At 36.7% G+C, this 20,570-nt stretch overlaps 1 protein-coding gene across 1 annotated transcript in view; it reads left to right on the top strand.

The window, feature by feature from the left end:
• Window positions 1-953: 953 nt before the first annotated feature.
• LOC113065596 (eyes absent homolog 4-like) overlaps window positions 954-20,570 on the top strand; it is a 28,316-nt gene continuing 8,699 nt past the window's right edge. The window contains 10 exon segments of the mRNA XM_026236974.1: window positions 954-1,388; window positions 4,890-4,961; window positions 13,665-13,714; window positions 14,889-15,007; window positions 17,033-17,101; window positions 17,284-17,361; window positions 18,446-18,512; window positions 18,668-18,810; window positions 18,975-19,118; window positions 20,096-20,169. Of these exon segments, the coding sequence (XP_026092759.1) occupies window positions 4,929-4,961; window positions 13,665-13,714; window positions 14,889-15,007; window positions 17,033-17,101; window positions 17,284-17,361; window positions 18,446-18,512; window positions 18,668-18,810; window positions 18,975-19,118; window positions 20,096-20,169 (777 nt within the window). The 5' untranslated portion in view covers window positions 954-1,388; window positions 4,890-4,928.

Genomic DNA, 20,570 nt, shown 5'->3' with positions numbered 1-20,570 from the left:
TTAAGCCTGCAGATCAACAGCAGCCCCCTGCTAGTTACATTCCACTCAACAGCATGAAATTCTTGTTTTCTTTCTGTAACAGTGTGTCAGTCAAACGCGGCCCAACTTGGCCCTCAGGAGCATCATTTTTCAGTGCTCGAGGAGGAGTCTGGCTAATATAGCAGTAATCACTGAGCACATTCAAGCAGTGAATTACTTTATAGTGGAGCTTTGCTTTTTGTTGCTCGCTTTTAGTATTCCTTCCTCACTCATTGCGTTTCTTTGCAAAATACAGGTTTTAGAGGTCAAATCTAAAAAAGCTTTTACTCAGCCACAGTCTGTTCACTCTCTGTCTGATGTGTATTGCTCTTAAACCAATACTTAGATACACTCAGTATTTTTTTTGCCAATTTTTTCTGCACAACATTTGCAGAGATACCTGGCCATTATTTAAATGATTTTTCCCAGGCCAGTTTGTGGCTCAGGTTGGGCATTTGTGGTTCTCAAAATAGGGAAATGTGAGCCCCTGCAATGCATAAGCTACTTTGCCAGTTTTTTCATTGTTTAAAAATTATGATGGCTTTGCCCGTACCATCTCTCATGTGATCTGCAACCATACAAGCATCAAAAACTTCCATGCAACTTGTGACGTTTTCCTGTGTCTTTCTCACTGCTGGCTGTATTTCAGCATTACTTTTTCCGACCTCATGTTAGAACATGTTTTAAATATTTGACCAAAAAAATGAAGCTATTTTAGTGGTTTGGCTGCTCTAAGTGTTGATAAATGTTAATTAGAGGAGATCTTTTTTCTTGCGGAAGTGGAAGCCCAGTATGAGAGTGAATCTGATCCCAGGACAAGGGTTTGACTTGGTTGTTGTTGTGTGGTGATAAATAAATCTGTGCTGATCACTCGGACGAAACTATTAATAAGAGCCTCATCCTGGCCCTTGTGTTGTGCCCCATTACTGGCTTGGGTGAGAGCCAGCAGCAGCACCCCACATGGCAGCTGCGCGCATGCGCATCAATGATCGCTCTTGCTTCGCCGCTGCAAGAGAACTTTAATAATGAAGTAGACCACGGAGTGCGCGTGTGCTCACGTTAACTTTAGGAGAGTAAATTAAAGCGGAAAACACGGCTAGTGCAAGACAGCGCTCCTCGGAGTTTGGGTTATAGTGGCGATCTGTCGGTTCTATCGTTTTGCTCCAGTCCGGCCAGTGCAGCTCTCATGAACTTAGGGAGGACTTTCCCGCGAGCTTCACTGACAGCGCGTGCACTGACTGGCGCGAGCTGTTCCTCGCGCTTCACGCAGCTCGACCACTTGAATATTTTTGTTTGAGCATGTCAACAGAGTGAATGCGAACGGACCTACTGGAGAGTTTGGAAATTGTAGCAACGCACAACTCTTAAGAGTAAGTACCCATTTTGAATAGCCATAACATATGTTGCTTTAGGAAACTTTTAAAGTTTTGCGGAATATTTAGGTGACAATAACAACGTGTGAGAGCAGTTTGTTGGAGCACCTGCTCACTCCTGATACTTTCACGTGATTGAAACGTCTGAGAAAATTGGAGCTCATAAACGGAGAACTGAATTGCAAGTTATATAATCAGAATACCTATTTACTTACCCATGGAAGTAAAATATTTTTCATCTTCTTTTTTTTTTTTTTTTTTTTTTTTTTTACCAGTTATCACATTAAAATATCAGCACAAAAAAAAGCAAAGTCTAACTGCTGCCTGAAAATTAATGTAAAGTGGTTCAAAAGTGACCACTTTTCATTGTATTTTTTGTAAACTTTTTTTACCCCAAGAAAATAGATTTAATTTTTTTGAAAACTCGAGTATTATTTGGATGGAAAATTTTTAGGGCACTCGATTACAAGGATTTAGATTCAAATGGAGTTATTTCGACAACATAAACATGAAGCATAATTTTTGGTTTTATTTTTTCTTATTTGCTCTTACTTAATGCATGATTATATTCACAAATATTCAAGTGTTTTTTAACAGTAGAGTGATTTGTTTATTTACTGTTTTTTATTTTATTTTATTTTTCATTGAAAGCCTATTGAGCAGTGGTTCTGAGTTTGTCAGGTGATTACCGTGTCCGTTGAATCGCGCGTACCTCGTTCATTTTTGAATGCACGTGGAGTTTGTGTTTGTATTTGATAGGAGGAAGCTGGGAATATCATCCCGACACTGAACCCGATTCACTGCGCGTTGGCCATTGGTAGCTTTCTCGCGCTGTCGATAGCAGCTCGAGCCGATACCGGAGAAGGAGCCCGGATTAGATTACACATTTAACACGAAATAATTCAAAACAAACAGGTCGCTCTGGTGGCTGGTAATAAGATGGAGTGTAGGCTACTGGCCAACAATTACATAAGAAACACCAGTGACCTCCTATTTGGCCATATCCAGGCCTCAGGCTTTGGGGAAAAACTCGAGACTGTTTTACATCTATTTAAAAAAATTACAGGACACTTTGATTGACGGATTTACAAGGTACAGTTTAGGATTTAAAAGATAGGGCATCATTTTACCTACTACCTTTTTTGTAGTGTTTTGTCGAGTCTCTTGATGAAATCTAATAATAGCATTTGTTTTGATCACATACACGTTTCTTTTTTATTAGATTAATTATTAAATCGCTAAAAAAGTGTTTCTAAGTTTAAAACAAGAATTATTTTAATAGTTGCACATCTGTAAATGTGTCTTGGTGGATTACTGCTTTCGCCAGCCATATTGGGTAAGGGTCAAATAACCACCCATGGTGATTTGGATGTAACATCAAACCCTGAATGGTTAAAAATGTGTTTTTAAGATCTTTGCACTTGGATGCCATTTTATATTTCACAGCGGTTTACGACAACAACAACTCTTTATTAAAGCTAGTAAACAGTAGGCTAAAAGAAGTAACAGTGAATACGTTTGCCAGTAAGTAGGCTACACTGTTGAAAAATAAGGTTCTTAAATGGTTTCTTGTGGCATCTGAAGTATCAATAACATGTTTCAGTTCTTGAGTTGAGCTGTGCTTCTTTGGAATTACACACAGACTGGATGGTTTCAGAAGAATTAAAACTGGAACCTTTTGGAAGTTAAAAATTTCTCGCATAGTGGAGGAGAAAACTTTTAGTCTATGATATTAAACATTAAGGCCTGTCTATATAAATTAAATAGTGAAATCGGTTGTAATAATGAAATATAACAAATCTACACGTCATACATTAATAAAACAAAATATTCCCTTAGGCAAAATCTTTGTTACCGGTCCAGCTTGTTTATTTATTAATAGACGGGGTGTTTTGACAATGGAGTGAGCGCTGATGATTTAAAGGGAGGAAAATGAAAGCTTTGGCGCATTCGGCTTTCATGTGCGTTGCGCTCGTGCCGCGGCTGTGTCGAATCGCGCGCGCTTGCTTTACAATAACGTTAAAGCGCGCTATGCTTTTTTTGAGAAGTAGTGATCTTCTCTAATTTACAATCCCCAGAATGTTTCCTTATATATTGTTTTCCTTCTGTGACTTAATCAAATTTTTGGGTCAGGGACAGTTGTTGCATATCAGTGGCTTTTGATTTGAAAACGCGTGTGTTGACAGAAGGGACATCAATTTCAGCTCCTACCCATTACATGGTTAGTGTAGCCTAATGTGTCTTCTGCTGTCCGTCTGTTCATTGTGTGTGTGTGTGAGAGAAAGAGAGAGTGTGTGAGGACAGTAGGCTCAGAGGGCACTGAGTGATAACAGTAAAAATCAATGCTGCTCAGCTCATTCCCCGCCTGAGCATTAAAGGCTAGAATTTCAGAACACAGCTTCACCAAGCAAATGAAAAATTCAAATGATCTGCTCTTCAAACTGTGCCCTTCAACTCTCTTTCTCTCCCTTCTACTCTCTCTCACACACACACACACACCCAAGGAAGAGCATGTGCTTGTGGGGACTTCCCATTTACATGCATTGTTCTTAGTACAGGTCCTTGTAATCAATATAGACTACCATAAACTAAAACATATTCCCAAACAGAAGCATCATGACCATTCAAATGGACCCTTCAATTTTTTGAGCAAAGTCAAAAATTGTTTCACTGAAGATAGAAACAGGTGTTTGTCTAAATTGATTTGACAGAAATATTAAAATTGTTGAGTTGCTCCTTTTTTCAATTAATTTACTTTAAAATGAAAATTCATTGCATACTCGTGGTCCACTTTGTTCCCCAAAACTTAAAATAAAATTAGGAGCTGCTCTTTTCCATACAACATTTTTTCATTTTTTGTTATTTTTTTGACTGTTTGTTGTTCTGGATATATGTAAACAAATTGAATTTCCAATAGGTTGGCTAAACCTGTTCTCTCACACCCAAACAAAAGTTTAATGTTAAAAATACAGCAGATCGCAAACAGGACAGAAAATTAACCCATTCTCCTTATCCCGGAGCTTTCAAGGAGTTTTTGAATAAAAATGCTTTTCATTACTGAGGCCTCAGGAGGTTTCAAAGTAGTTTACAGAAGTATCAAGCTTTTAGATGACAGGGGAAGGATGAGAAGAGAGAAAGAGGAGGGTGGGATGGGATGGAAGGGGCTTCACTGGGGGACTCAAAATCATGGTAAGGTGTTTTTAGTGACTACTGCCATGCTAGCATCACCGTGACCACCGTGACAGCTTGGATTTTTGTGTGTACTGAGTGCATTTGTGTGTGTGTTACATTGATTACATTTCTCTCAATCCATTGTTTAATGTTTACTTCTGTAAATTATATTTACTTCAGCCTAGCTGGCTATGATACGGTGAAGTTACCAGACTTCTTCCTTCCCCTCCTACACACATATACCCACAGGCACAAAGAGAGAGAGAGAGGGGGATGCCTACCGTTGTATTGTGTTTATGGCGATTTTAAAGCATCCTTTATTTGCAGGTGTCTGGACTGTAGTCAAGGGGACTGGAAGTTCATCTGATGGAGAATACACAGGGGCTGAATGAACAGAGTGTAAGTGACATACAACTCACACTTTTCAGATGTGTTTTACAACATTATGGCTTTATCTGTCTTAGAAGATTATCTTCTTTTTTCTTCTGTGTATTGAATTTATCACTCCACTAATTCAGAACAGGCCAGTGTATTGCGCGGTATCCTTTAAAGACTCTATATGTGTTGTATATTTGGAAATGTGTAGATAAAATACGATCCGACTGATTCTCTGTACCAGTGCTTCTCAACCACATTTGTGTGTATCCCAGGAGGTTCTTAGGAAGATACTGGCTTTACTTTGTTAAACCTATCCTTATTATTTATGAAAGAGCAAGCATTACCATTTGTAACTTGAATATGCAAGGCTTCTACTGATAAACACAATGATTTGTAGCGCAAATAGTTTTACCATTTATTGCAATGTTATTCTTCTAGTTATTTAATTATAGTTAATGAATCGAAAGTCTTTTTCATTCGCAGGAAATAGCTTACTTCCACAATGAAAAATAAGATAGTATTATAATATTTACTGTATCAAGAACTCTTTGAATGTTCCTTGGTCAATCAATTTCAAGAAAGAGAACTAACTTCATAGTATCATTTATTTGATTTTACTGATTATTTTATATTGTAAATTACTTGATTGGATATAATTCCTCAATACATGAACTGTTTGGTGTTTGTCAAGAATCTTTCTATTCATCAAAGGATCCATCATGATTTTCATCATGGATAATAATAAAAATGTTTCTTGAGCAGCATATTTGAATGCTTTCTGAAATATCACGTGACACTGAAGACTGAAACAGTTTCCTTAACTGTAAAAATATTTCACAATATTACTGTTTTTACTCTGTTTTTACACCAAACTTTAAACATGACGTGTCCCTTTTACAAATTGACAGGGGCAGTTGTTGTATGTGTGTATATACATATCTTTAGGATGTTTGTATGTTTCTTTTGTTTCAATACAGATGTTAGGTATTCAAGTACTGGCATTGAATTTGTTTCTTGAGAAAGTTTCTTCAATGTTGCCCCACAAAAAAGTAAAATGAATGATAATGCTGAATGATTTCCAGTAAAGTATCAGTTGAGGAACACATGTCTGGTTTAGTGTTGCTGTATCCCAGTATCTAAGGCAAAAATGTGTGGGAAATGCTGGTCTATACTATGTGATAATTGTAAAGTTTGATCGTGCGGTTTGAAGTGTGAGCATGTTTGTGTGCATGAATGAGTGTGTGTGTGGAAAGCCCACCCAGGTGTGTACTGAGTAGTGCTAGGTCTTTAATACACAACAGATGTGAGCTGAAGTGTCGAGCACAGTAGCCATATGGCCACTACGAGACTGAGCAGTGTCACATACGCATGCACACTGACAGTAAAACACACGTTTTCAGTGCATTTGTGTTCTTGGGAGACACTCTGATCATTTTCTTTTGTGGAAAACAGGCTTGAATATGTGTTACAATATCTCTTGTTTGTGCTTTTCATATGCGTACATGAGCGCTCTGTAAAAGACAGACAGGCATCCATAATCCAACGATCTGGGGGTGTTTGGGGTAATGGAAGGAGAGGAAGAGGGAGATTGAGGTGTGGGTGGAGGGGGGTATTTTGTGACTCAAGGGATCAATGCTTTTGGTTCTGGAAGAAAATAGCAGAGGAGTAAAATGAAAAGGGGGTGTAGCTACAGCCTTTTCCTCTGGTGCAGTCTGTGCCCCAGAGCCCCAGAGCAGAGACCACAGACAGAGAGAGAGGACTCAGGTTACACACACTCACACACACACCTACAGAGAGGGAGGAAGAGGGGACGAGGCAGGGAGAGGAGAACAGAGAGCACCACTTCACGTTCACATATTTACACCCCCCAATTTAAGTCTAATCAGCAAATGACCACAAATAATGAAGAGTACAGGTCGTGAGTCTGTTGAAGGCTGCTGAACTGATGCAGTAATATTTATGAATCTTATGTACTGTGAAAAGAAGTAGGACTTGCTTTATAGCAAAACAAGTACCCTGTGTTTAACGTCAAAACAAACTGGAAGAAGTAGCAGCTAAAATACATATATGAACTGAAATTTGGTGTCTCCCTGACGTAAAAAAGGCTTGTTATAGATTTTTTCCTGTAAACTTGTTATCATCCTGATGGTTATTGGTTATTTACACCTGTTGCTTGTCTTTTGCACTGTAAATCACTTGAGTTAGCAGCCTTAAAGTGAGTTCAACCAAAAATGAAAATTAGCCCATAAATTTCTCACCCTTCTCACAAGTCATCCTAGGTGTATATGACTTTTTTATTTCAGACGAATCCAGTCGGAGTTATATAAAAAATTGTCTTTGATCTTTCGAGCTGTTTCATGGCGATCAGTGGGTGCTGCCATGCATCAGTCCAAAAGACGTGAAATAAAAATCCCCCTTCCATTAAAAAAAAATGTGTCTCACATGGCTCCGGGTGGTGAACAAAGGCCTCCTGTAGCGAATCGATGAGTTTTTGTAAGAAAAATGACCATATTTAAAACGTATTAATTTAATCTAGCTTGCACTCAGCTGCTATCCAAGATTGTGCACATTATTCTGTTACTTCTTAAGCCATACGATAGTTTAAGGGGTTACATTTTTGTCATTAATCAATTAGCCCCATGTTGTTCCAAACCCGTAAAAGCTTAGTTTGTCTTCAGAACATAATTTAAGATATTTTAGAAGAAAACCGGGAGGCTTGTGACCGTCCCATTAACTGCCAAGTAAATTACATTTTCAAAGTCTGGAAAATATGAAAGACATCATCAGAATAGTCCATCAGTGGTTCAGCATTTCTCCGCTGTGGCTGTCAGTCATTCATTCATTCTTTAAACCCGGTCGCATTCGTTTACGACAGTCAGCTCGCTAGAGCTCTCTCCAAGATCATTCTGTATTGCCATTATCATAATTGAATTTGAAATAAATGTCTATGATTTTGCAAAAATGACTTTATCTTCTTGCTGGAGTTTAATGTTGTTTTGTTATTTGCTACCGGGTGTCGATGAGAACAACACAAAGGTGTAGAAAAGACTATAAATTGTTTTTAATGCACACAGTAACTGAAATTTAAAACCGTTATAAGAAAAGGCTCAATAACTGTTTCACAGATATAGTACAATACGCATCAGTTTCTCTCCCCTTTGTGCTTTGCACTTTTTAATGCAAAGCGTTGTGTGCTGTGACTCCGTGTTGCTTCAAGCCCATCATTCTGCACACCAGATGCGCATATTGTAAACGCTTCATGCACTGTATTTGTTTTGCCCTATCGAATCTATCATATGTTGTTGCGTTATTAAACAATATGCTAAAGAAATGTATTTTAATTTGATAGTATATACTTATATATAAATACATTCATGAATGTTTTTCATTAATTGATTTTATAATACAAATAGCATGGGTAACATTTTAACATATTTATTGCAACACTTTTATTTGTTCCCCACAAAATATATTTTTTTCAATAAATGTTTTGATTTCTAAAATTATTGTTCACTGATTTTTCTAGAATAACTTTTGCTGCTGAATTATCTGATAAACTAGTTTAGCATATATTTTTGTCATATATTATAAATATACATATTTCATATTTATTGTTTATTTTACATTATTATGAAGTAGTCTGTATTTAGTAGATCGTGAAAGAATGAATATCAGTTCCATACTCAGAGATATATAAATTCTACATTTATTTAAATAAAAATAAAAAACCTTCACTGGTATCGGATCGGTATCGGCCAATACTGAACCCTTGGTATTGGAATCGGTATCGGAGGTGAAAAAGGCGCATCGGAGCATCCCTACAAACAACCACTTAGTTGATTACAAGTAACACTGAAGACTTATAATGTCACAAAATAAGTGAAATTTTTTTCCTGAAAAAAAAATGTATTATGGTATCCACTAAAATATTGAGCAGCACAACTGATAATACTATAATATGTTTCTCGAGCACAAAATGAGCATATTTGAATGATTTCTGATGGATCATGTGACACTGAAGACTGTAGTAATGGATGCTGAAAATTCTGCATTGCCATCACAGGAATAAATTAGATTTTAAAATATTCAAATAAGAAAACAAATGTGTTGACAGCATACATTCAAAGTCTATAGGACATTCGTTGGAAGTTATATACTTCAAATGTAAGTGCATAAGTGTCAAATTTTCTTTAAGATCCTTCTAGATCTTGTGTTTAATACAAATGTTAGGTATTTAAGTACTGACGTTGAGTTTGATGAGACTAAATTGTATCCAGTCACGTTTGAATCAGTACAAGCTGTCAAAACAAGCTGCAGGTTCGAGCAGACTGTATTCATTCCTAAAGCTGGGTGTAGACAATGTTTTTACAGTCATGCGGAGTCATTGATTAATAAACAGAGATTATCTGACGGTTCTCCTGGTGATCTTAAAATCTGCATTAAGTTGGGGAGTACAATGGCACTAATGTGCACTATGATGGTTCTTGTGTGCAGTTTTGGGTTGAGTCTATCTGACAGCTTCGGGTCCAGCCTGAGCACATTATTTAACAAGCACATCGACATCTGGGAAGCAATTCATCATTTAATTAAATGCTCCTGAAACCTGGCCTTTCGTTAATGAGATTAATTTAAATAATTAACGAAAAGCTGACACAAGCACAAGAACTCATGAATAATTAAGCAGCATTTTTTTTCTGCTGCAATCAGAGGGGAAGGGAGCACTTTGATGCAAGAGTGCTTTTTTATATATTTATAAGTTTCAGATCTTTTCTTAAGATGATACACACACACTCCAGTGCGCACCTAGAGAAACTTGTATGTGTGTGTAAACACTCTGGTTGCTGTACTAAGATACATGAATCAGTGAGACAGTTGAAGAGAAAGACAGCGTCTCTCACGTAGTTACACACTAGATCATACACACACACATATACACTCATTCAAAGCTGCGAAGGTGTGTCTATCTATAGGGCTTGGCCTGGTGTCCAGTTTCCCTCTGACCCCCTTCCCCTGGCGATATATACCATTTAAATCTCATACACCAGGTTGACATGCAACCGAAGCAGTCCAACATATGGGCTGCTGCTTTAACTGGTCATTTTAGTGGATCTGACTGATCAAAAACATATTTGTTCCAGAACGCTGCTGTATGACTGACTATGACTGTGTTTTATATTTTGCTTCCTGAATTGACCGTTTTAAACCGATACTAGCATCTAATGGAGGCAATCATGTTAGTAGCATCATGTAAAAAATGTGCATTTACTAATGACATTGCAGAAATGCTTTGTTTGTATTAAGTCGTTTTTTATTCACTTTAATATGTTAACTGAAAATATTAACTAACAGGAGGTCGCTGACATAAAGCTAGTAGTATTTGGCTGGTCATGTCAACATGTTTTTTGTTTACAATTTAAATTAATATTATATATTTATTTATTTGATTTTTTTTTACAATGAAAAGCTATTTTACTGATGGTATATCTTGGAATATCTTATTTGAAATATGTTATATTATTATATCTTATTTTGTATGCATATTGTATATTATTATTTTAAATAATAACCATTACTAAGGGAACCATTGCTAAGATATAAAAATAATGTGTAAGAGAATCAGCAATTCTTGTGGATGGATTGTACCAAATAAATATACTGTATGTGCACATGCTATATATAAATTATATAGAGAGTGGACATTTTATTGCATGCACTACCATATTACATTTTGTCAGTATTTACATAAATTATTTAAAATCTTGTTGGCATGAATTTATTAGTTTCTGATTGAGAACAAGGATGTTGAATGGACTGGTCCAGAGGAACAGATGTGTGCGCTTGTTCTAATGTTAGTTTCTATTTCTTATTTTCAGTGTCCGTAGGGAGTTTGAATGTTTTCAGGAAATATAACAGCATATTACAGCACAACTACTTCTGATTGGAATACCCTTAAAAACATGCATGTCGTGTTTGTGTGCATATTACACACAGTACAGCTCTTTGCCCTGTCACACACTCTGTCCTTTTTTATTTCCTTTTTCTTCTTCTCTCTTCCTCTCTTTGTTGCCTTCCCCTACCTTTAGAGAAGAGCGTTTCAGGGAGGGGACACATCAGATAATCTTACACCTCCCAGGGGCATATGCTGAAATGTGCGTGTGTATTGGTGGGTGGACGGGCGGGGGGGGGGGGGGGGGGGGGGGGGCACAGGTAACAATGTATTTTACATGAAAGGAAGAGTATTAAGTTACAGCGCTGATAACCATAATACTGAAAGCACAAAAAAACACAAGAAAAGGGAGATTGTTTTCTGTGTGTTGGTGTGTGTATGTGTGTGAAGCCTCTGTGCCTGTAAGCAGGTCTGGAATCTGCATATAGAATAGAATTAAGCAGAAACACCCTTGCATGATTGTTTATTCAATCTTTTGGATACATTTATGAATTGTGGAAAAGTGTGGAAACGATTTTCACTCAGAAATTGCTTAATTTCACAATTAATTACAAAGTTTACATGTAAGCACCTTGTCTTAGGTGGTCTCTCAGCCTAGTCATGCTGGTCTGTTTTAGAGGAATCTTGGCAACATTTCACCTGGTTAGGATGGGAGACCATCTTCAACCAGCTCAACACAGTAATGTTTTGCAACGTATACCATAATTTCTGGCAAAAGATGTGTATATGAATAATTGTTATACCTGTATAATTTCAATTGCATTTTTTTTTTTTTTTTTGTAAATAAAAAAATGTAATCTCTATCTATCTATATCTGTCTGTCTGTCTGTCTGTCTGTCTCATTCTTTTGTGGTAAGGCCATTGAAACTCTTTTCAGTATCAAATAAAAATGAGCTGGTCAAGAGAAAAGAAATCTTTATCTTTGAGTCCTATGAGACCAGCTTAAACCAGTCAAGACCATTAAACCAGCTTAGGCGTGCTTTTTTCAGCAGGGTGACCTTTTGGTAGTTGCTTTTTGAACCGCCTGCCAAAGAATTACTAATTTCACTTCATAAATCTATAAACGGTGTACAGTTAAACAGTCTTAGATGAGTGTTCACCAGCAGGCCTCATTGAGAGCTGGATCCTGCTGGGCTTCTCTCAAACGTGCTATTAACTGCTCTAAGAGCACAGATGCAGCTGGACAAGGAAGTAGTTACAGTCAGAGAGAGATTCACAGTAGGCTTAGAGCACCGTATGATCGACCGATCACCTTCTGTCCCTGGATGCGTCAGGCTAATTTGAGGAGACTATAATGGGTGGATTTGTACTCAGCACAAATCAAAACACAAAACCAAAAAGATGAGCCTAAACTGCAGGTACTTTTCTGAGAGGAACCTGCATGGGCATCTGTTGAATCTCATTTGTACGGCGTATACGCTAAGCAATATGATTTTTTGTTTTTTGTTTTTTTAAGAAAGTTTACTTTTATACAGCAAGGATGCATTAAATTGATCAAAAGTGACAATATTTCATCATGAAAATCAATACTGAAAAACAGCATTAATGGTTCCACCAAACTGTTTTCAACATTGATAATAAAAAAATTGTTTCTTGAGCAGCAAATCCTATATTAAAATGATTTGTCTATGATCATGTGACACTGCAGACTGGAGTCATCACCATCACATGAATAAATTTCATTTTAAAATATTCAAATAGAATTTGAAGTCATTTTAAAATAATGATATTCCACAGTATTACTGTTTTAATGTATTTTTGATCAAATAAATGCAGTCTTGAAATGCAGCAGAGACTTCTTTCAGAAACTTCGAAACGTCTTATTGACCTCAGACTTATCAATGGCAGTGTATGTGTGTGTGTGAACATGTGTGGCTGGTTGCACACTCCAAACATTCTCCCCAAAAGCACACGCTACATCTGACACACACATGTATATGTGCATGTGTGCTCACAGGTCTGCATGTGTGTTTTCAATTAAGACCCAGATGACTGTGAGCAGCTTTGGGAGGGGTGAACCATGTCAATTGATTGCGAGAAATTTATAGACTTGTAGCACTCTTTGATCCTTCCTTTTGTTTTACGGTACATTATGTTTAAATATTCATATACATATTCAAGTGTAAAACAGGAGAAATATTAGTGAATTTAAGTTTCTGTATTAAGGAATAATGCACTGTTTTGACTGGTGACCTTGACAGTAAGAAAGAAAGATAGAAAGAAACTGAGTAGATTTGAAGAGAGTTGATCATAAGGACATTTCAAAGAGGAAAGTGGCAGTCATGGTTTTAACAACTCAGTATTGAGTAATATTGAGCATGACAGAGAGTAAGAACCAAGATAAACTGGTAGAATGGGAAAGAATGTATTGTGTGTGTATTAGAGAGAGAGAGAGAGAGAGAGAGATTTATGTAACTTAAAATAATGTGCTGAATAAGGTACATTCGCATAGCGATTCGGATTAACAACAATATATATTAGTAGTTGAGGCTTTCATCATCTTTTCATATATGTATTTTAAAATGTATTTTTTTCCTTCGTTGGTAAAGCTTTTCAGCAGCTATTACAGTCTTCAGTTCAACTATGATTTTTCAGAAATAATTTTAATATGCTGATTTAGTGCATCAGTGTTAAAAACAGTCATCAGTCATGGACAGTGAGGTCATCACATTGAGTCAAGTAGCTGGAAATTCCCTCCAGACTGGCAGCGCAATGTTTTCTTCATGCACTGAATGAGAAACTAATACATCAACTGTCTCTTCTGGTCTTTTATACAGGTGAAGAAATCTACCACTGATTCCCATGCTCCAGACCCAGTAGACAACAGGTAAAGTGAACGCACATATTCTCCCCGGGAATACATTTAGGGTATTACTTATGAGTGCCAAAGACAGTGGACGGTGGGAGTATGTAATATTGTACACATAAAGACAGGGGAGAGATAAAGAAAGAGGGATGTTAAAGTCATTGTGTGTGAGTGAGTGGGTGTAAAGCAGACAGCTTCACCTGGATAAAACATGTGTTAAAGCACTGTGTACTTTGAGATGCATTCAGAAATCTCATGCAGATGTTCATGCTATAAACAGAGAGCAACAAGGAGCAATTCTGTTCCCATTTGGCATTACATTATTATAAGAGCTGTCTTTATGCATTTGTCCTTTGGATAAAAGTGTAATTTTGCATGGAATATTTGTACTTGAAAATAATAATTTAACACACTTCAGGGACTAATTAAGTGAATTTAAAGAAACCATATGCACACTTTTGACCTAAAATCCTGTTGGATAAAAACTCATTATTTGCCATATTTGTATGAATTGAAACAAAATATATTTACTTCATATAACAATAATGCATATAAAAAATATTTAATTAACATTACATGTAAAAAAATAAAAATAATTATAATTCTTACTGCATGCTGAGAATATTAGGCAGTTTTTGATTCATATTAATGTTACACAATGCAGGCTGTTTAACGTAATAACATGAAGATACTTTGTGATTTTGTTCCTCATATTTTCATGTGGAGGGCTTAGTCTGTAGAATTGAGGAAAAGAAAACTAGATTCTAAGTAAACATGACCTAGATAAACTGCTTTCCAGCATTTTGAGGTAAAAACTCTTAAAAGATGCACAAGTTGGGACGTTTTCTTTAGCATATGGTGTGAGACATTATCATATTATCAGCCATTAGTCATTTTGGGGTCAGTATGATTATTATGTTTTTTTATAAATTAATATTGTATTTAGAAAGGATGCATTAAAGATTCAGCTTTGCCATTAAATAAATAAAGTACATTTTAAAATATATTAAAAGAAAAAAACAGCTATTTTTAAATTGTAGAAATATTTCACTATATTACTTATTTTGTTTGTGATCAAATAAATGCAGCATTGATGAGCATAAGAGACTGTTTTCAAACATCAAGAATTTTTTACCAACCCCTAACTTTTGAATGGTAGTGTAAATGTATTAAACAGTTATATTTGTCATCACAGGGCTTTGGAGATGCAGGATCTAACAGACCCCCAGCACTCTGTTAACAGTGGCAGTGACAGCACGTCCAAACTGGACAAAAACATCCTCAGCAACAACATCACAACCAATGGAACCGGAGGTATGAGAGAATGACAAATCAAAGAGCAAGCAAGCTAGCAATTACAAGTGCAAATGAGTGAGCGAGCAACATATTAGCTGACAAATAGTCCCTTTCATCCAAAGCATTGCCTTGAGTATAGGAAATCAGCTTTAGCAATGAACACTCCATGATCTTCGCTCTGGATTTTCTTGATGTAATTGAAAGCAGGGTTCAGTCCTGTTGTGTGATGTTCAGATTGCAAGGATAAAGTGTCTCTTGTTCTGGTGGTTTTGGTACCATCCAGAGCGGGTTTGGTGGATTAGTGGCAATGTCGTGTGCCGAGATGCTCTGAGTTCACACTAACCTCAAAGGTCAGATGCTGCAAACAGGCCTAATTTAAACAGAAGAAAGCGTGTATGTATACAAGCGTCTTTGTGCTGAAACATTTCCCAGCACTTCTCCGTGCATGTTTCAGCAAGAGCCTGGTCCACAGAAAGCTATTTCCTGCGTTTAAACTCTCATTTTCTCTCTGATGTCAACACGCGCTCGCTCGCTTTTCTCTCCTTGAGGAAAACGCTGAACAAACGTTTTAAGAGAGAACATTAGGCAAACATACACATGGCTAAATAGACTCTCAACACTCTAGAAAGTGAGTGTTTGATGTATGGCTATGTCTGTGTGGTACACAAGAGAGGTAAAGTTTAGGGACCCTGGAGAGAGTGTGTGTGTGTTGTGTGTGAGCTCATCTGTTTTTGACATATAGCCGGAATAAAACAATAGCAAAAGACTGGGAGAGTAAAAGGAGCAGAACTCAGTAAATCATTTAGATTAGAGCTCAGCTAATGATTTTAACAGCTTGACATACACACACATATTCACACACACACTGGGATTGTGCTTCTGCCAAAACAACGACATATTCAACATTCTCCTCTGTCTACCTCATCAGCTCACAGCCTAGACTGAATCCCTCCATGCACACACACACACTCACACACATGCTAGCCGCCCACACAGCCACCCACACACACACACACACACACACATATATCCCAACATGAATCCCACTGCCAATGAAGCCTCATTCATCTTACTTTAGAGGACTTTCATTCTTTCCCTTACAAACACACACACTGATTCACAATGTTTTTTTCTTTCTTTGAAAGAGCTATCATAAAATCAGCATGGCAGAATATGGTTTTAGAAACCTAATATGATTTATATGATGTCATTTTTTATTATAGAACGATGGCTGTACTATTAATAAATGTTTGTTTTAATGAAAGCAAATTTAATTAGAATGGAATTCTATAGGAATTTATCAACTTTTCACTAATTATTATATTCTTTACTATTTATAAAATGTTATCAGTTACTATCCAATAGCTTTCTTTAAAATATGGAATGGGGAATTTTTCTATTTTACAGTGGCCACAAAATGGATTGTCTGGACACTTTAGTCACACTTAAATATATATATTTACATGCATTAGATAACAAAATATCATCTGAGATTTGTAAACCTTTCATGCTGTTTTCTCAGAACTAACGTCTTCTTCGGGAACCATTTCATCTGCAATTCGTTTTAATCAACTTCTCATTTTTAGTACATGTAAGAAATCACTAGATAGGTTTCCCAACAGAGTAACCAAAGGTGTGGGTCATCAGGTTAACCAACTTTTTTTTTTTCTTCAAAAAGTTATTTTTGTTTTCATTTTGTACACTTTAGCTATCATAGGTTTTAAATGATAAAACAAACAAACAAATGCCACATAGCTTTGCTTGAAAAGTTTGGAAAATATTTTAAATATTTATTCACAATTATTTTATAGTAATGTGATATAAATATAACTTATATTATTTTAAATTTGAACTATTTATGTATTATATGTATTTATTTTAATATAAAAAGTCAATGCAATAAATGCAATCTAGTGACATTTTGTGTTTTTGAGTGTGATGTAAGTGTCCATATAGTTTTGGGTTTAGCTGTATGTGCTAAATTCATAATATTAAAGAATGAATGGGTAATACAGTCCACTATACATCTGACTCCGCCCCCAGGAGAGAACATGACAATTCTAAACACGGCTGATTGGCTGCTGGGCTGCAGTACCCCGCCCACTGCCCCAAGTATGAAGAATGATGGTATACTGCATGTGTTTGTGGAGTGACATATAAGATAGCACATGTGTGAGTGTTTGGGTGCAGTGATTTGGCGTTTTTGCTTCAGAGTTTGTTTGATTTTGAGAGGTTTGAGAGGAGATTGACAGCTGACAGGGTGCCTTATATATTTCTTGGTCTCTCTCTTTAAGTTAAGTCTGAGCCTCTGAACAGCAGTGAAGCTGTGAGCTCGGCGGGAGACACTGGGTTGGACACTTACACTGGGTCAGGTAAGACATCCACATACACACACACTCACATGCGCTGCATTCAGTATGCCTGTTGCAATCCCGCTTGGGAACTTGCTGAAAGCTCTGAGCCCTAAATCTCTGTACTGCCCTTGAGCGAACGTCATCAGAGCCACAAACTCTTTATTTAGATCAATGTGCTCACACACACTCAGAGACTGAGAAACCCTCTGTCCCTTTAGCTCCCCTGCAGAGAAGGTTGAGGCTCTTGCTTGAGCGGACAGTGTGATGTCTCTATAGACAAGACAACAGAATGTTCTTTTATATGCACTGCAAAAACTTGTATCCTTGCCTTATTTTCCAGTAAAAAAGGTATCATTAAGCAAGATTAATTAGGTATGTCAGAGCTGAACACACACACACACACACACACACACACACACACATATATATATATATATATATATATATATATATAGATAGATAGATAGATAGATAGATAGATAATCTTTTGTCTATAAAGGCTTGTTTTCAGAGACTACGTATGTATATACATTTATTTTAGAAATGTTATTGAAGAATAAGAGAGAAATACTGATTAAGAAATGAGTTGGACTGGGAAATGTTTCAGCTCAGGAAGGGAATTATGACAAGCAAATGCCAAAATTTGTTTTTGATTTTGCATCTCAAGGAGAAGAGGAAGAGAGGGAAGGCAGGAGGAGGAAACGAGGACATTCTTTGATGTAGAAGGAAGGATTTTTGAGAGAAAAGTTCCTGTTGGGTTTTTTTTTCTGTGATTTCTTAAATTGAATCCAGCTGGTGAGAAAGACTGTGAGCTGTCAATCAAAACTGTGAGCTGCGTGTGTGTGTGTGGATATAAATTGTAGGCTCTTGGAAAAATTTATTCTAATGGAAGAAGTCCAGCACACATTTTATTTTATGGTTGTGATATGTAATAAATTACACATTCAGTCCAATGACAACTGACATGCAGTACTGACTGCTGATACATCCCAGTAAAGTGTGTGTGTGTGTGTGTGTGTGTGAGCTTGCACGAACCATTGGCCATAAAAATACAGTCGGTCTAGCTGATTTCTTAATTTTTCTTCTTTTGTTATTTGTGTAGTTATAAGCAGCAGTGGATTCAGCCCTCGGCCGGCTCACCAGTATTCACCTCCTCTCTATCCCTCAAAGTAAGACACATGCAAAAACATCTAACCATCTTCACTGGGGTCAACACCGTGATGAACCAGACAAATTAGCAATGGCACTTGTTGTCAAAAAGGCTGCTGACCCTTGATCTAATCAAATGAAAGCTGAATGTTTTGATTTTGTTTTTGATTGGTAGGCCTTACCCCCATATCCTGACTACCCCCGTGGCTCCTCCCATGTCGGCCTACACAGGCCAATCACAGTTCACTAGCATGCAGCAGTCGACAGTTTACACGCCGTACTCTCAAACTACTCCACCCTACGGTCTCTCCACCTATGGTAGGTTCTTTACTTTTGTTCACATGCTTATGGATGACATATTTACGTGTGATGATGATAATGGAATCTATTATTTATAATAGGATATACGATTCATGTGAAAGATCCTTTTAGTATTAGTCCAATTTGATTGACATGTCCATTCTCTTGATCTTGAGCTACAGATTTGGGGGTGATGTTGCCAGGCATAAAGACGGAAGGAGGGCTGACACAAACCCAATCAACCCTCCAATCAGGGCTCAGCTATAGCCCTGGATTTACCACCCCTCAGCCCGGACAGACAGCCTACTCACCCTATCAGATGCCAGGTGAGTATGTTCATGCAACCAAGTATAAGAGTCTTTAACTATGTTAATTATACTGCGTGGCTTCAAATGCTGATTGAGTTTTATAAAATGGTAAATAAAGTGAAATCAGGACACAGTAGAAGATGCTGTTATGCAACAAAAATAACAATCACTTGTGAGATCTGACTATTACTGAAAATGATGTAGTTAAAGGAGCAGTTCACCTACACATTTAAAAATATTGTCAATATAATACATATACATTAATTATTAACTTAAGGCACATAAATGTAAATGTTTTGGAGAGTTGTTATGCAGCTCTTCCATAAAATGACCCTTCATAGTGACCAGGATCTGAAAAAACGCCATAGTAGTCCATTTGACATAAGCACTATATTCAACATCTTTTGAAAAGATATGATTAAATCTAGTTCAGATTTGATGCCGTTTGATTGGCTCTAACAAATGTGACTAAATGCAACATTATTTTGAATTCTGGATGAGATTATCGCTGACTAAAACTATTTAAACATTTTGTTAATAGAAATAAAGCTTTAAAAAAATATTAGAGAACTTAAACTTAATAAAAATGTGGAATTTTGCCTTTTAAACTATATAAACTAAATAAGTTTAAATTGCAGCACTTAAATTATTAACTGGAATTAGATAAAAATTCAAACTGAAATAAAAATAAATTACGCCCAAATAATACAATTTAAAAAGAACAAAAAATTATAAAAATAACAACACCATATAACAAAAGCTAATTCAGAATATTAAGAACAACTAAAATAGAGTATAAATAATAATAAAAGAATTACCGGTGAAAAATGTCTTATATTTCTGCCTGTTTCTTACACAAAACTAAAACTTCTGAAGACTTTTTATGAAAAACTAAAAAACTAAAAATAATAACAGCGTACAGGTTTTGAACATTATGATGGTAATCAAGCCTAGTATTTTCGTTGGCAAACACTGGCTTTTCTCTCCATCAGCAGGGTCAGGTTTCACAACCTCTCCTGGTCTCTACACATCCAACAACTCCAATCCAGGCAACTTCACCACACAACAGGTACAGTCACGCGTGCACAGATGAACACACACATGCACCAATAACGTCAGAACTCAGAAAAGGACTGACAGTCTTTTTAAAACAACCCAAGCCTCAGAGAACAGATCACCATCCTTCATCTAAGAGCATTTATGCTTTTAGGACTTAATGTTTCCTTAAACTTTTATGATTAAAAGTGCTGCCAAAGAAAAGAACCCAACTACACTTAGACTCCCACTGATGAGTTTAGCTGTGTAAACAAAGTGAGGTTCTGGTGATGGTTGAAATGAAGGAGTAAGCGGAATTAGGATGAAATGAGAGAGTGAAAGCAGTAGTGGAGCTTTCTCGCCGAGTGCATTTTTCTGCAGCGCTCATGTTCTTGAGCGAGTGAGTCAATGACAGTTTTAGAGTCATCTCCTGTA

The sequence above is a fragment of the Carassius auratus genome, chromosome 48 (genome assembly GCF_003368295.1).
Source record: "Carassius auratus strain Wakin chromosome 48, ASM336829v1, whole genome shotgun sequence".
In the NCBI taxonomy this organism is placed as follows: Eukaryota; Metazoa; Chordata; class Actinopteri; order Cypriniformes; family Cyprinidae; genus Carassius; species Carassius auratus.
The sequence above is the reverse complement of the archived record's forward strand: the minus strand, read 5'-3'. Positions and strand labels throughout refer to the sequence as shown.